At 42.2% G+C, this 17,134-nt stretch overlaps 1 protein-coding gene across 1 annotated transcript in view; it reads left to right on the top strand.

Annotated features, from left to right (window-relative positions):
* Positions 1–17,087, top strand: part of fbxw7 (F-box and WD repeat domain containing 7) — a 29,862-nt gene extending 12,775 nt beyond the window's left edge. The window contains exons 5-11 of the mRNA XM_042225991.1: positions 1,938–2,061; positions 2,241–2,377; positions 2,995–3,108; positions 7,857–8,038; positions 11,653–11,878; positions 13,946–14,156; positions 16,315–17,087. Of these exons, the coding sequence (XP_042081925.1) occupies positions 1,938–2,061; positions 2,241–2,377; positions 2,995–3,108; positions 7,857–8,038; positions 11,653–11,878; positions 13,946–14,156; positions 16,315–16,583 (1,263 nt within the window). The 3' untranslated portion in view covers positions 16,584–17,087. The remainder of the gene's footprint in view (positions 1–1,937; positions 2,062–2,240; positions 2,378–2,994; positions 3,109–7,856; positions 8,039–11,652; positions 11,879–13,945; positions 14,157–16,314) is intronic.
* Positions 17,088–17,134: the final 47 nt, after the last annotated feature.

The following is a 17,134-nucleotide window of genomic DNA, read 5'->3' as shown; positions in this document are numbered from 1 at the left end:
TAGGATGCAACATTTCAAGGTGTTGGTGTCACTTGCTCTAAAGCCAAATATACAAACAGCTTTATGTGTGTTTGCACCGGTACATGAGACCTCTCCTTTCATTCTGTTTCTCCTTAAAAGAAAAATGAGCAAAGAAACCAAACAACAACAACAACAAGCGGCTTTGACTTCTTTTGATAATCCCACCTCTCCTCTTAGATCCAGCTCCAGGAAAAATATTAGTTGTGGCTGTCAAGTAATTTTAGCAGGACGGTCCCTGTGGGTTACACTTGAGATACAGTCGAAATTGAAACTATGAACAGATTCTGCAGAAGGCTGAGTGTCAGACTTTAAAAGCAATTTGAGATTGATTTGTAAAACTATTAAAATATCCTCCAGCCTGTAATGATGGCCGGCTTAGATGGGCTTTGGGGTGATTCAGGTATAACGGTGACTTGAAGTAGACCTAACTGTGTAGTGTAACACATTTAAACCAAGGAGAAGAGATGATTGAACAAATTAAGACTTACTTTTGACTGATTAATTTTGTGTGGATGAATCTAGCATATTAATTCACTATAGCTGAATAGAGTATAGACAGATTCTCAGTCACTATTATGGATCCATCATTAATTAAAATGGAGAAGACAACTGATTAATTGGCTGTGATGGAAAAGCAATACGAGCACATCACTTTGAGCTGTCAGAAATTATATATGATGACGACTTTACATTTTTCCCTAAACTTTTCAGATCAATAATAATTGACAGCTGGAGACCATCCTAAGTAATTTGACTCCATGCTGATGTTCGTGGCAACACACCTGAATTTGTTACTCTGTCGTGGGGTCGCTGTCATCTCATATTGTTGTCGGATAATGAAAGAACAATATTTACACAGCAGCTTACGCCTCATACTGTCAAATGAACCCGTAATCCTTTTTTATGCAGATGCACAACAATCTCTTGACCTAACAGGTGATCCAGCTCATTGCTTTTGTGCAAATATATATGTATTTGAATTTGATTGTTAGTGGAACAAAAAAGCAGGTGACTATCTTTCTGGTTTATGCTCATTTGGTTCAATGAGCTGTAGCATTGTACCTGCGCTGAGAAGCTCAATGTAAAATTTTTTACAGACATGCCGACTCATCTCAACGACTGTTGTACAAGCTACACTAATTATCCTGCATTTGTTTTCTTAGATTTTTTCTCCCCCTTATTCCTTTTTATTCTCCTATATTTGTTCAGCACATCCACACTAGAACACTTTAATTTTATCATGTGTGCTGCGTTTATGCCTAGAGCCCACACCATGTCACAACTTTAAACCCTGAAATGGACTTTTGGGGGATAGTTTTAGTTTGAAAAGTCATTAATGTGAGTTTGGATGGACAGAAACGGGACTTCTGGAAACAATCATCCAGGTTTTCATCTCACAAGACTAAAAAAGTAAACCTGTCATCTTCTGCTTTTGGCTAATCCCATTAGCTTCAATCTCACCCTATCCCTAGCATCCTCTTCTCTCACACCACCTCCTGCATGTTCTTCACTACATCCATGAAACTTTTTTGCGATCTTTCTCTTATCTTCCTACCTGGCAGTCTTCCTTTGTCCAGTATGTTCACTATCCCTCCTCTGCACATGTCCAAACGGTCTCAGCTTTGCTTCTCTCTTTGTCTCCAAACAGCTGAACCTGAGCTGTCTCTCTAATGTACTCATTTCTAATCCTGTCTCTCCTGGTCAAGCTGTAAACTCTTAGTCTATTCTTCTTGGTCAATATATGATGTACATTGTAAATAATGTACATCATATATTGACCATTAGGTTATTGAAAATATGTTATGTATGTCACCTTAAACTGTTGTTTACATCAACTGTAGAAAGTTATAGCTTCTTTTTCCTCCCCCCATTACTGCTTTACACCTTTCACATTGCTCGTCCTTGTCTTTCAACAGCTGGCTTTATACGTGCTGTCATTCCTGGAACCGAAGGACCTCCTCCAAGCAGCACAGACGTGTCGCTACTGGCGCATCCTTGCAGAAGACAACCTGCTGTGGAGGGAGAAATGCAGGGAAGAGGGTGAGCCTAACTGTTTGCAACAGATGCAGGCAGACAGACACTATGCGGTCGCCCAGCGGGAGCAGTCTGAAGCGACTGCTGTGCTTAGAATTGTGGTTATTCCTGTTTGGGAAAAATGCACTTTTATTGAAAAACAAGGACATTTTAGTCCAACTGGCTTCTTTTCTCCCTTCTCACAGGTATCGATGAGCCCCTTACCCTGAAGAAGAGAAAAATTGTCAAGCCTGGCTTCACTCACAGCCCCTGGAAGAGTGCCTACATCAGGCAGCACAGAATAGACACTAACTGGAGGAGAGGGGACCTCAAATCACCTAAGGTAGCTTTTCTTTCGAACTTAAATTCCCCACAGGTTAGAGGAGTTTTACAGATCTGATCAAATGGCCTTGAGGCACAGAAAGATGGTTCAATAAGAGTCTGAAGTGTTAAACTGATGGAAAGTTAGTGAACAGTCAGGTTTGTGCTCCCAGGTATTTGTTTGGAATATTAATTGAGCTGGAGCACAGGAAAATCTTATTCTCCTTCACATTAAAGACTCGCCGTCTCTTTTACCTGTTCAGAAGCTTCTCATAGAGCATGACCAGCATGCTGAAGCTCATCCTTAATGGACCTTGTACGCTGTAGCTGTTTGTGAAACGGCTGCAGGTCATTTTAGGCCGCGACTGGCATAAATTAGTTCCCCACGCTCGTTATAGTCCTTTGCATATGCAGTGTGCCCTGTCAGTTGCTGAGCTCGCAGTCCTGTGACCCACTAGCTGAGACTGAATGTATGCAGCACTGCTTAAAGCGCTGTGTACACCTGCAGCGCTTGATGACATTTTCACTTTGATGCATAAGAAGTGTTACTGTCAGCATCATTATTTGCGTTGTCATTCCACATCAAATCTTCCTCCGTGCCCTTCCCGCTTCATCTCTTTTCATGTGTCCCATTTAAAGGTGCTCAAAGGCCACGATGACCATGTGATCACCTGCCTCCAGTTCTGTGGCAATCGCATCGTCAGCGGCTCTGACGACAACACGCTGAAAGTCTGGTCAGCTATCACAGGAAAGGTAAGAGTTGAATACTGTTACATTTTGGATGTACGCAGAAGAGAAGGGAGGCAGGCACTAATATGAATAATGGACTGTTTGCTTAATCATACTACTTTTTACACTCATTGATTAGAAGTGAAGGTAACAACTGTGTTGAATTGATTTAAATACTGTATCTTTAGTGCTCCCACTGATATAATTTTGCGTTACACTACCACATAAAAATCTTCCTGGGAAGACGGCTTTCTGTCCCAGTCTCTCCTCTCTTATATTTATCTATTTTGCAGACTTGTAACACAGCCCATGTCCACACGCGGTGTTAGTATTCATAGCTGAAGCTGGTGCAGACACACAGGCGTTGTGCTGCAGCTTTACGCTGTGTATTAAAAAGAAAGGCAGTGGTTGCTCTGTGATATTGGAGAGCGCTTTACAGATCGTGGTAAATCACAACACTTTCATGCCTCAATGCTGGACTCCTTTCTCAAAAGAAGTTTTCACAAAAAGTCCTTCATTATTTCTCTTCCCAGTCTATCCCTTTTGCTTTTTTTACTCAGATAAATGACATAAGGCTGGGCTTGAACTTCGTCTTTAAAAATGAAAACTTTCAAAGAAAAACCTCTCAAAGGGGGGGAAAAAAAAGATGTTCTGCATGATCACAGTGGGGCGTTTCGGCCTCACTTTCACATGTAAAAGAGTTGAGTTTGCTTTTCATTGCTGCGGAGATTCGGCTGAACACATAAAGTAAAGTTGGCTCTCTCCCAACTGGTGATTACATGCATATCAGTCACAGTCACATTTGCTGATCTGAACAGATCTCGCCAAGGTCATCCGATAGGCATGGAGCACAGTTTGGCTCTCCTACACCCAAAGACTAATATCTGGATGACAGGTTGCTGAATTATAGCTGCAGTAGCTCCATATTGGTGGTGGAAGCCTGTGATGAGTCACATCACCAGCAGGCTCTAAAGCTCCCCCCCCCAACCCACCCTGCATTCAGAATGACATCACAGACAGAGGTTATTGTATGTGCTTTCTACAATGCTAATCTGCCTCAGGATTGTTTGTTTACATTAGTCATGAAGGCGAGATGAGCCTAAATCCGTGTTTGGTTGCTGTATTCAGAGCACACATTCCCTCTGTGGATTTCATCTCTTTGCCTCCTTAGCTCTCAGCACCACAGAGAGTGAATCCCTCACTGGAGAGGAATGGCCAGTTAAGCCAAATCGACCATTTCGGTGAAGTGGCTGTCGATGCCAGTAAAACTGTAAAGTAAAAATACAATGAGATTACCAGCCCCTGGATTTGTTTTTTCTCCCTGCTGTCAGAATTCTTTATAGTCTTTGCCAGCTTATTTGAAGACTTGATTGCTACTTTTTCTTAGTCCGTCTCTGAGATGCAGGTCTGTAAAGTGGCTGTCAGTGATCTTGAAGTGTTACACAGCTCACAATGGCTGCTGTAACTACCAGTGTTCATATCAATATCATTTCTCTGGGGTGGAGGGGGGGTTGTCATATTGCACGTCTCCCAAGATTGTAGCCATTATCTTTTCTCTGTAATTTTTTTTTTGTGGTGATTTATTTTAATTTCCTGCACCTTTTTGTAAACAAATCTTTCAACTTCAGCAAAGCACAATCACCCAGTCTCTACTTCTGCAGCCCTGCCACTTAACTCTTACTGAGACCTGGATCAATAAGAGACTGCAGCATGGTGATCAGCTGAGATGAGAAACTGTGATTGTGTTATACTTTTTTTTTATATATATATATAAATCATGCTCTGAAAGGACGGTATGTTTGATTCGGGGTCAGAAGTAGTCCCTCAAATCAGTAATGACTTTGGTGACTGATTATAGATTACAAAGGTAAATTGGCTCAGCGAGATTAGCGTGGTTACCTTTTCTCCAGGAGAGTGCAGAGATCCACCTGCAGCAGCATGCTTTGCAGGTGGGTGATTTAAAAAGTCGGGATGGGAAAAGAAATTGGTCACTGCGTAGACAATTTGTGCCAAAGAGAGACCACTATTAACGCTTCCCTCCTGTTTGTGCTCCTCTGCCTCAGAAACATTGCCTCCACTTTAGAGGCATCGGTACAATTCCCCTGTGATGGGATACTGTGGGGTCACTCAAAGGCTGCCGCATTCAAAATGTTCTCAGTGTTGTCTTTACACCAAATACTGCATCCGATCAGATGTTTCCATCGGCTGTTTAATGAATCTGTTGACAATACCCTCTTCTCTCCCAGATTTTTTTGTGAATTGTGTACTTTTCAAACTCATTAGGTATTTTTTAGCATAGAAAGTGTGCATTATATTAATAAGCCTCATTTGCATGAGCATGGCCTAAATTTTTAATTGCTCAACAAATATTCATCAGATGCAGTTACTCCAGCAAAAATAGAGCTTTAACAAACACCACAACCAGCATTTGCCTTTTCATCTTTGCAGCTAGTTTTGTCCTGCCCCCTCGATTCATCTTGTTATGTAAAACATGGCGACTTGAACCCGTTCTGTGAGGTAATCAGGGAATTATTATATGAGAATATTTTATATAAAGACTTCCACACCTGGAACAAAACTGGGTTGCTAGCTAGTAATCAGGTTAGACAGTGGGTTTTATTTATGGTGGAAGTACTGCAAGAAGCAAGCAGTGCTTAAATTTTAAACAATATAACATTATCTGCTGGATCTTGGAGACGTGTGGTCTGGCAGATCTTCAAAGCTTCTTTTTCCTGCTGAAGAAACTGTTGCGTAGACGGTTCTTGAAGGCTCCGTCTTTGGCTGGATGGACCTTTGTCTTTGCTTGTCTCCAGCTTCAGCCGGGGACGTCAATCTTCCATCCAAGCACACAAACAAACACATCTTGCTGCTTCAAAGGTGGCTACCTTGTGCTTAACAGAGCAGAGTGTGTCCTTGGTGGTGCCTGTCAGAGGCAGCCTCAGCTGTCAGGCAGATTTAAGATGGCAGAGCTGCGGACTACCGTCGTATTCAGGGAGAGGTGTCCTCTGCGAGACGCTTTAGCCGCATTGACACGCGGCCCCTTTATTTAACTGGAAACAAGTTGAGATCCACAGATTAGAGGTGGCTTTTGGAACTGTTAACAGACTGATTAGCGAGCATCTGAAATCATTCATTAAATGAAAGTATGGATTATTTCTCCATGTAGATCAACCTGTATCAAGATTCTTATCCTCAGCTGATTGAATATTGTGCATTCATAATGAAGCCTTTTTTTTTTTCTCTCTCGCTCTTTCTGTGGAGGAAGCACCGTGTGATTACCCATACTTATGTGACACGTCTGTATTATCCACTTAGTACTTGGAGACAAACAGTAGATCAAAACCATGTCATCAAATCATCAACACAAGACATGGAAAAGGCAAATAAGAGAGGGGAAGAACACATTAGTAAGACTCTGTTCGCCTGCCGCTTTGGTTATGCGTTTCATAGTCTATCTTGAGACATTTGTAACCTCTCGTTCCTCTACTGTCAAACAGTCAAGTATGGAAATGAAACTATAGCCGCAGTAATCTCTTAATCATCTGGTATCAGGCTATAATTATCTGATGGCTTCACCTGAGCCAGTTTATTTTAACCTTTGCTAAGCATTAGTTGAACCCACATTGAGCCCTACATGTGGCCCACATTTTCTCATATTTGAGGTCTTGAAAGGTGGGCTGTTCAATACAAAGGGAAATCTCCTGCATTTGTCTTTCAATGAGGCCAGCTCTCAGGTTGCTAAAGCGGATACTCCCCCGCCACAGTTTTTAAACCAAGACGAGATCTGAAGCAAATGTAAAGCATTGTATGAAAACCCTCATGTGTTTAAAACGGGGGGAAAAAGGCAGGCCTTCACACATTCATTAAACGAGCGCTAATCTTCTTTCATTCTTTGGAACCGGCTTATTTTATGTTTGTTTCACAGACAGATAAAGATGCCTAAGCCCTTCATTTCAGATATTCTCTCTTCCCACGTAGTGTTTGAGTAGGCTTTAATCACACTCTCGTTCTTGGAGGCTTTGATTTATGGGAAAAATCCTGCATTATTGTATCCCCAGCGTGATGCAATAAACTGCAGGCCTGTAGTTGAGTGTTACGCAGCAGTATCGCTCATTCATCACTAATGGAAATTAAAATGTGTGCACAAACACTGAAAGTAATCCTCAGGATACAACGCAGTTTTCTGGGGGGTTACATTTCAGTGGCAGACTCCACTCTAAACCTGACATGAGCACAGCAACTGCAACTTCTACAGTTTTTTTCCTCCCTAAAAGAATTTAAATTGAATGCGTTTGGGAGGCTCGAATGAGACAAACTGCTTGGACACAGATTGAGTTGATCAGAAAGATTTCCATAAGTGCTGTAATCAATAACTAATCTCCTGTCCCTAATGAGGATGAATGGAGACATTTTAGTGAAGACTGTCATCAACCCTTCCTGCAAATGATTTGGCCACTTTCTGAAAGTTACATTAAATCTTGTGCAGAGCTCTGGGAGGTTTTGTCCCAGCACGGCAGCAGCAAGTGTGGACTCAGTTTTTCCTTACTGTAAAATGTCAAATTAAATTTTCCCTTTTTTTTCCCCCCTGAAGGCAGCGAGAGGGCATGCAGGAAGAGAAAATCCCGAATGAGATTTTATGAATTCTTAAGCTGAGCTTTGATATGTATGAATGCCATCACCCCAAATGCCTTTCAAATGAACTTTTCTAACATCAGAAGTCTGTACTGTCCATCAGGAATCCTGATCAAGACTCTCCTTCTTCTCCTCTTTAGTGTCTGCGGACATTGGTGGGCCACACAGGGGGCGTGTGGTCATCCCAGATGCGAGACAACATTATCATCAGCGGCTCGACTGATCGCACACTCAAGGTCTGGAACGCAGAGACGGGAGAATGTATCCACACCCTCTATGGGCATACCTCAACAGTGCGCTGCATGCACCTACATGAGAAAAGGTACGGAGCAGCTCACTGCTGTGCTTTAAGCCCAAGCTTGAAGGCTCTATGATGCTTTCGATGAGATGAAGATTTGCCCGATCAGTCTTGAGCTGAAATGAGTAGAAAATGTTTTTCATAATAAATTTAGTTTAAGCCTTTTTTTCAGGCTAAACTTATCAAATACTACCAGGTTCCACTAATTGCTGCTTTCATCGCTCGTGTGTGATATTAAACTGATTTTCTTTGCGTTTTAGATAAACAGAAAAGCGTTTTGTGCTATTGATATAGCAATCTCTGAAAATAATAGTTTTGTTAGTGTCATCCTTAAATGGGTCAATTTTAGTATTGTAGTGAGCTTTGCCAATTGTGTACTGCTGTGTGAAACTGTGCGCCTTCCTGTTTAAGAAATTGTCATGTTTTGTTTAACCCTTAGATGTTGTCTTTCTTCAAAATCTTTAAAAGTTGTAATATATTCATATTCCAGGTATTCCTCATAAAATGTTGTAACATGAGGCCATTTCTATTTTTATTTATTTTTTCATTAATTAAAAAAAAAAATGCAGTTTTTGTATCACTACCCCGCTCTTCCATAAGTGGGGTCATAAATGACCCCAAGCAGTTCCTCTGGAATCTTCTATGAAACTTTCATTCTTAGCAACTCTGACTGTCCCACTTACACTTCTGATGGATCAAGAATTCATTTTTACACAGTAACAGACATGATTTATAGTCAGGGCTGCACATAAGTGGTCCGCAGGTGTGCATTCGGTGTCAAAATAAAAGTATTCCAAGAAATTCCGAGAATATGCGCTTCTTTTGCGGTGGAGGAACACCAAAGTAATTGCTTACGGAGCTTGCTTCTTCGACATCTTTAAGAGTTCTGAACAAATGTCTGTCCTCCTCCAGATTATCTTATGTACGCAAACGCGCGTTGCAACTTGTTATCTGGTGCGTGACTTTTATTTTGACAGCGAATGCGCACCTGCGGACCATTTATGATGTATTTTTTTTTTTTGTTGTTGTTGTTGTTAAATATCTAAAGTAACATGGCCGCCATGAGGCCAGCTAGAATCCCTGTGGCCCTACAAATGATCCAGGCCCATCGGAGGAAATGGATATTGAGTCTAACAGGATGAATTAGACGGCCAGGGCTTGCACCTGGGTTTAGTACTATCTCCCCAATAGATGCATGGAAGATGCTCATGTCTGATAATATAATAGAAGAGGTGCTGACATGCACAAACATGGAGCCGTGAAGAGTAGCCACAGACAGGGGAAAGGTTTGAAAAAATGTAATCAAATAAGCTCCTAGCCTTCATTTGATTGACCACTCTTGCAGGAAGTGAGAAGAACTGGGATGTACCAGTGGTGTGTTTTTGGGAGTCCTCTGCATAACCCATTGTACAAGGCCACTATGTCAATTCAAAGATTTAAAGATATTCGCCGTTTCTTGCACTTTGATGACAAGAGGACCAGAGCCTACGACTGAAAACAAACCACATGGCAGCTTTCCGCTACATATGGGGCCTGTTCCTGGTCAACTGCAGGCAGAAATTCATCCTCAGTGATTGTGTTACAGTGGATGAACAACTTGTGCCTTTCAGAGGGAAGACCCAGCTTCTGCAGTATATGCCGAGCAAGCATACAAAAGTGATACAAAAACTCCAATTTCTTAAAATTAATGAAAAAATAAATAAAAATGCAAAGGGCCTCATGTCACAAACATGTTTTATGAGGAATACCTCAAATATGAAAATATTACAACTCTTCGTTTTAAAGATTTTGAAGAATAACAACAGAGTTTATAGCAAAATGCATTGTTTTATTTGGGGTCATTTTTGACCCCACTCGTGGAAGAGTGTAGGTATTGGTAGGTTGTGCATCCAAGGGTTAATACTCTTGTTTTCTTGCTGGTAGGAACGCTGGCTCTGCCTGATCTGTGCCTGAATAATATCACAATGAAATGTGGAAATTGAGTACCGGTTACCTCATGTCATGTCTGTGTGTGTCGTTCAGTTTTCTACAGGAGTATAGACTTTACTTATTTATTTTTTTTATCCTCTTGTAGAAAAGGTTCAAACATGTTGCCTGACCTTGTGGATGGATTTCAAAATTGGCTTCAAGTGCTAATAAGAATTAAATGAAACCTTTTTTTTTTTCCCATAAATTGAGCATGCATAACTACGTAAGATTCCCCCCCTTCTCATCCCCCCCCCCCCCCCCCCCCCAGTGTATCTGTGAAAATAGAGTCCATCTACTACAGTCTAGCCTTTATTTTGAAAGTTCTTGGTAGAAACAAGGTTTTTTTTAAATTTTTTTTTATTTATTTATTTATTTTTTGCATGTGTACAGCATATTAGGCACCAGTGCCTCTTTTGTCTGTTTATTAGATGTAAGGCTACAGGGAGCATCTAGTTAGCATAGCTTGGCAGAAACAGTGAATTTGTCTGTCTCAAACATTTACAGCAGTCCAGCAGCATCTCCAAAGCTCACAAACTCATGTTTCACATGTTTTTTTTTGGCTCTACTGTACTCTATGGGATAAATATTTGTTTTAATTGGTGTAAAAAACCATATAACTTTCAGAAATAAGAAACACAGGATAGATTAATCCTTGAATGTTCCTTATGATTCATCACACCCACATTTACAGCCATCCCATCTGGTAAATAAGAGCAACTGTACAACGGTAAAAGAGGACAGCATCTATGAAAGAGAGCATGTGGTTTCATAGTGATTAAATGGACCCTGTGAGGCGACTTAAGTGAACTGCTGCTCACTTATTCACTCAGTATCACACTCTGGAGACTCGAAGTGCTCTTTTCGCCTTAGGGCCCACCAAGGTTTTTGTGTAGCATTTGATTACTCACTCAGTGGAAATGCTGTGAGCTGCTGGTAGATGGTGAATAACATGTTGGTGATTTCTATCTGTGTAGCACCGTGAGGCATTTAATAGAGTATGGGCTGTGTGTATCTACAGCATGTTTTGTTTTGTTTTGTTTTATTTTATTTTATGTATTTATTTATTTTTGGCTAAATTGAAATAGCCAGTAGAAAATTTAAGGTCAAATGTGGAGAGATGCCCGTCTTAGTCCTTACTGAAGTGTCTTGAAGCTGATGGAAGTTGATGAAAGTATTGACCTTAAGTGTGATAATCTGAAAAATGTTCAAGTTGACTAACTGTCACTCTAAAAGGAGTTTCTCTTCCTGTAACCGGTAATATATCTTTCCATTCAGGGTGACTTCACAGATCAGGGCGGCTGTTAAAGACAGGTGTGGGGGTTTATTTCTACATTCATGTATGAACATGAATGTGATGCTGTGGGTTACTCATTGTCAGAGTAGTGAGGATCCGTGCATACGTGCCTCATTATTCTGTCAGTGCATTTACCATATTATGAATGAGCAGTCGTGTGGAGTATTGAATTTAATCTTGGAGAATGGATGACTTTAAATGGACGTTACATCTGTGGGAAAGCAGCTCAGCATAAAGGCAGCTATTGAATTCACGGTGGTTTGAAGTGATTACTGCACCCGTACTCATCATCTCTCTCATTCATTCCTGAATCTCTCCTGAATATCTGTGTTGTGCTACGGTTACCTTTCTCACTGTCTGCGTTTGTGTCATGCAGGGTGGTCAGTGGATCTCGTGATGCCACGCTGCGCGTCTGGGACATTGATTCAGGTCAGTGTTTACACGTCCTCATGGGCCACGTGGCGGCAGTGCGCTGCGTCCAGTATGACGGGCGACGGGTGGTCAGCGGTGCCTACGACTTCATGGTGAAAGTTTGGGACCCCGAGATGGAGACCTGCCTCCACACGCTGCAAGGCCACACAAACAGAGTGTACTCATTACAGGTGAGGCCTCCCACAGCATTAAAGAAAAGACTGGTGTATACCAATCAACCTTGGAGCCAAATGAAATGTACGAGTTACTTTGTTTTAGAGTCTTTGAGAACTCGTATAAAAACATTCTCGTTTATGACGCAATGAATCAGATGCAGTTGGTAGTTTTTAGGTCCATATATGTAAGAACTCGTCTAACTACATTATTGTAAGGGCTGTCTGTAAGACTGATGTGAGCATAAAAGAGGCTTTAACCATGTTTGACTATTGTCAAAGGGCCGGATTTGCTAATCTAAAAGAAATAGCACAAGGCTTCAATCAGCATAAAGCAAGCCGGTTGTGTGCGTGACTTTCTACCAGAATTTATGAGCAACCAGTTCATCTCAGCCTTAACGAGAGTAGGACAGATTAAGGTGGCAAGCAAACACATGTGGGTTTGAGTGATCTACTAAAAACACAGCTTGTTGCTTACAATTTGTCAAACATAATACAGTCGTTAGTTTTATGCATGCATTTCTCTCTCAGCACGGCAGCATAGGCCAGAGACGGTGGAAGTTTTCTGTGGTAGAAACAATGATGTACTGGAGGAATGGGAGAAAATTTAAATAAACATTTCAAAATTACAATATCCAATCTTTTCTGCAAATGTGACACCTCTCCTACACTATTGGTGGAAGTTCTGTGGGTGGCTCAGGTGTGAAATGTATAGTTTTCAGGGGTTTATCGGTTTTCAGCGTTATTTTGTTATCGTTTTTATCGTTTACTCGGCTTTCCTGGGTCTTTTCACGTGTGTTATGAATAAATGTTCTTTTTTTCGGTACCGGTACTAGTTTTATTTTGTTGTATTTATCCGCGACACCTTAAAGGCCGGTCCGTGAAAATATTGTCAGGCATAAACTGGTCCGTGGCGCAAAAAACTGCTGTTTTAAAGGAAAAGTTTATCAAAGCTCTGCTTAACTTCTTGAGAAGAACTACAAGCCAAAAGACTGAAGGGCTGAAAGACATTTTGGCACAGTGGGCATGCATAATTTCCTTAAGTTGATAGTTGCAGGCTGTCTTTGATTTACACCAGCAAATTAAGAACCGTGTGCCTTGACAGTGGATGTTTTAACATCTTTTTGTGTTAAAAACAAGTGGAGAAAATCCTGAAACTAGTTATGTCAAATGCAAATCTAGGTTTGACCTTCTGTTCTTTAAATGTTGAAATAACAGTGCAATTAGCAGCAAACTGATTACCTCGAACTTTTCCTTTTTTGATCCCCAAACTTTGGTGACGCAACAACAGGTGACTCAAGTAACACTTAAGGGAAAACAGTCATAAAGATGCTTTCACGCTCATGGCAGTTGTCATATGTTTGTGTCACCAGAGTGGTTTGTGCTATTAAGAGTACACAGGTTAATTTTAAATGAAGAGCTTCTAAACGGGCCTTTTTACTGTACACTTTTCCTCTTAACTGTCCTAAGCTGTAGGAAGTTCACTGCCGCGTGTCCTCCAAGGACTTCTGTGGAGTGAAATATTGCTTGTTAGGCTCAGGCAATTGCTTTAAACCTGTGGTGCACAAAAACAACAGATCTCTCTTTTTGCATGGATTTTTTAGTCCTTTATCTTATATTCATGTGCAATTCTATATTCTTAATTTATTATGTCCCAGCATATATGTGTGCTGTTTGTTCATTTGGAGGAAGGGGGGAAAAAGTTTATACCCGTTTGTCCTCTAATATGTCCTCTCTTCTCATCCACTCTGTGTGATGACAGAGCACTTTAGCTGGTGCCATAACCCTCACAGAGGAGGCTGATTACTGCACTGATAGATTGGTTTTTGTGCCATGCTGCTTTGATAGACTTTTAAAGTGTTGGTTCTCTCCAACTAGATTTGGGAAGCAGCAGAAAAGCTTTAACAGATCAATACTGTGCATCCATTTTAAATGGGTTTAGTCTAAGGTTAATAGAAACAAAGTACGCAGTGTTGAAATGTAAGGTGCTTTTGCCGTCAACTCCAACTTCAAGTGACAGTTTTGGTTATCTAGAGGTGGCCGTTTGATTTTCAGACAATTTAAACGTATTCATTGTTTCTGTAGTTCGATGGGATCCACGTCGTGAGCGGCTCATTGGATACGTCTATAAGGGTCTGGGACGTGGAGACGGGCAACTGCATCCACACGCTAACGGGCCACCAGTCCCTCACCAGTGGCATGGAGCTCAAAGACAACATCCTGGTCTCAGGCAATGCAGACTCCACCGTCAAGATCTGGGATATCAAGACTGGCCAGTGCCTCCAAACACTGCAAGGTGAGGAAAGTGAAGTATGAACAGTGTGAGAGTTACTGTAAAACTTCTGGAAGACCAGAGGCTGTCTCAGCTGTTATTGAAATCTAATTACATTTTAATGACAGGTTTAACTTTTCATGACTACATCTCACACTTTTCTGAGTCCATCATGTTGGCAAAGCTGCGGGTAGTTGTTGCTGCAATGGAAGTCTCCAGGACCACACACGGGCAAAACACGTTGTAGGATACATACGAAACTGCTGCACATTTACTGCTGTTTGGATAAACCCTAAAAGAATAAAAGTGTTCTTTGTACTGCATTCAGCTGAGTACTCACACAGCAGCTGGTGCATTGTCTCCCACTCAGAAGAGCTTGACCTTAGTGGCTCCAACGTTTTTGGGTGTTGTTGGAGGATGTTTGCTTATCACTTCCAAATTTCTGTGTTTATTTGCTGGGAGTCATGAGATCAGACTCTTAGCTGTTTTATTCTGATAAAATAATTTCAGATGTGCTCTTATGCGCAGACCTTACAGTAAAAATCAGTACAAAGGTCTCATGTGACAGGACAGCCAGGCTACATCAGAGATTTTGGGGATGTAACTCTTATATTTTCTTTCTCTCTTAACTTTCTGTCCTGTCTTGATGTGCTACTGTTTTCATACCACTAGACTTGGTTATGTTGTACTCAAAGCAGCTACACCTAAGGTGGCTGCAAAACAACTTGACTGAAATGTAGACTTATAGATCCATGAATAAATGACTTAAAGTGTAGAAAAGTGGCAATGCTAGCCTTGGAGGATAACAACACCAAAAAACACGTTAGATGGGACTCTGTTTGATACTGACAGTCCAATTAAAAATCCATCTAAATTACCTGTTTGTGTGTGTAAGTGGAGCAGAACTGAGCCAACACCTTGCAAGCCTGCTGGTCCTGATTACAGTCTCATTTCCTTTGTGTCTGAATAGTTCTAACTCCATTAGCAGCACTGGTGCCTCACAGGATGTTGGAAATCCTTTGGCTGAATAGCAGTGGCAACCAGCAGTGCCCCACTCCTAACCGCCCTCATTAGCAAACTCCAAACCCGCATGCGGGTGCTGCGCACACAGCAGCCCAACAAAGGATGGTCGTATAAGAGCCTTAAGAGAGCAGGAGGGATGGCGTGCAGGGAGGGAGACTGTGGGTCTGTCTGGTGAAGAGAGGTGACTACAGTAAAAGACTGAGGGCCCGGGAACTTTGTAGGTCATATAATTAGGTCAGCAGACAATTTCTGCCATTCATTAGTGTGTTTTGATAAGACAATAGGCCAACAACAAGGCTGTCACTCTCAGCTCGAGAGCGCATAGGTAATCACGGAGCAGAGTGCTTTGTTGTGGTAATGGGAAGAGCAGAGGGAGGAGAGAGACAGGCCAAGCTGGGGGTTGGTGCAGAGCAGTATTGTGTAGCCGGGTAAATAACTCAGCCTTTGAACTAATCAGAGACGGAAACAGAAAAGATGTGAACGCTTGTTCAGAGATTTCAGCAGGTTTCGTCGGTGAAAGGTTGTGTATCCTGAAACAAGTTAAATGCATCTGAGCTCACAATTCAGTCAAAATCAGTTCATTTGCCTGCACTCGACTCTGCACTCGTTTTTGTTTTCGCTTTAATTGATTTAATCAAGGTATGATTTTCAAGCCTGAAGGAGTCACGCATACAGTCACAAATAAACTCACTTCAGCCACTACACGCTTTAACCGGTATGTACTGGCACCAAACAGACCAGACAAAGGTGTAGCTGAAGCTGCTTACCGTCTGTGACAGACAGGAATGAGCCCTGGCAGCTCGTCCTAAAGCCTGCCAGCTGTACGAAGATCTCATTGTCACAGCACCCTCAGGAGTAAGAGCTCTTCTTTCACCTCACAGGCTGACAGAGATCTTGCTTTCAGATCTTTCCCTGTATCTGGGTTCTTCATTATTTTTAAATTCACCCATTCTTTATGTGCCAGTAGACTAGCACGTTTGACCAACATTTTCCACGAGCTTTGGTAGAAAGGGATTCCCCTATGTTACAGGTTTTAGGACCTGACTGATCCACACACATTTACTGGAAACTTTAACCTGAATGTAAATATTTTAAGCCATGAAAAAAAATACTTTTCTTTACCTCGTCCCACTAAATATAAGTATCTTTGTGTCTTCAGGTCCTCACAAGCACCAGAGCGCCGTGACGTGCCTCCAGTTCAACAAGAACTTTGTCATCACCAGCTCGGACGATGGCACGGTCAAACTGTGGGACTTGAAGACTGGTGAGTTCATCCGTAACCTGGTGACTCTGGAAAGTGGCGGAAGCGGCGGTGTGGTGTGGCGCATCCGGGCCTCCAACACCAAGCTGGTGTGCGCGGTTGGTAGCCGCAACGGCACAGAGGAGACCAAGCTGCTGGTCCTGGACTTTGACGTAGATATGAAGTGAGAGGGAGCGCGGTGGGGAAGGTCGAAGAGAGCGAACCGCACAGGAAGGAGTAGAGAGGGAATGGGAGACGAGGAAACCTGGAAACTGGAGAGCCAACATCCAAATGCTAGAACCACAACCACCAACAGTGGGCTGTCCTGTCCTCTACCATCATCTTCCCACGTCCCCCCCCCCTGCTTTTTTGGGCAAATGTTACTGACAAAGAGACACACCCTCACCTGTTCAGCCCCTGCTTTTGAGCCCCTTCCACCAGCACAAGGTGGAGCCTAAAGGGGGATCGGGTTGGAAACGAGGCGAGGAGGGCGGAGCACGACTGGTCTGTCCCTTGATTGGCTGTGAGAAAGAAGAGGAAGAGGGGAAAAAAAGAGGAACGGCCGAAAATGACTGAACTCTTTTGAAGTGACTCTCAATCCTTTCAGTTTGGGGGCAGCTTCACTCAGAGACTTAGTTTCGCTCAAGCCTGACAGATTTTGACATGTACAGAGATATATTATTTTTTAAAAGCCCCTCCCACCCTCTGTAACCCCCTCCCATCAGTGTGCGCCCCCCCC

This window comes from Haplochromis burtoni, unplaced genomic scaffold (genome assembly GCF_018398535.1).
Source record: "Haplochromis burtoni strain Fernald_Lab_line unplaced genomic scaffold, NCSU_Asbu1 Contig_191, whole genome shotgun sequence".
In the NCBI taxonomy this organism is placed as follows: domain Eukaryota; kingdom Metazoa; phylum Chordata; class Actinopteri; order Cichliformes; family Cichlidae; genus Haplochromis; species Haplochromis burtoni.
The sequence above is the reverse complement of the archived record's forward strand: the minus strand, read 5'-3'. Positions and strand labels throughout refer to the sequence as shown.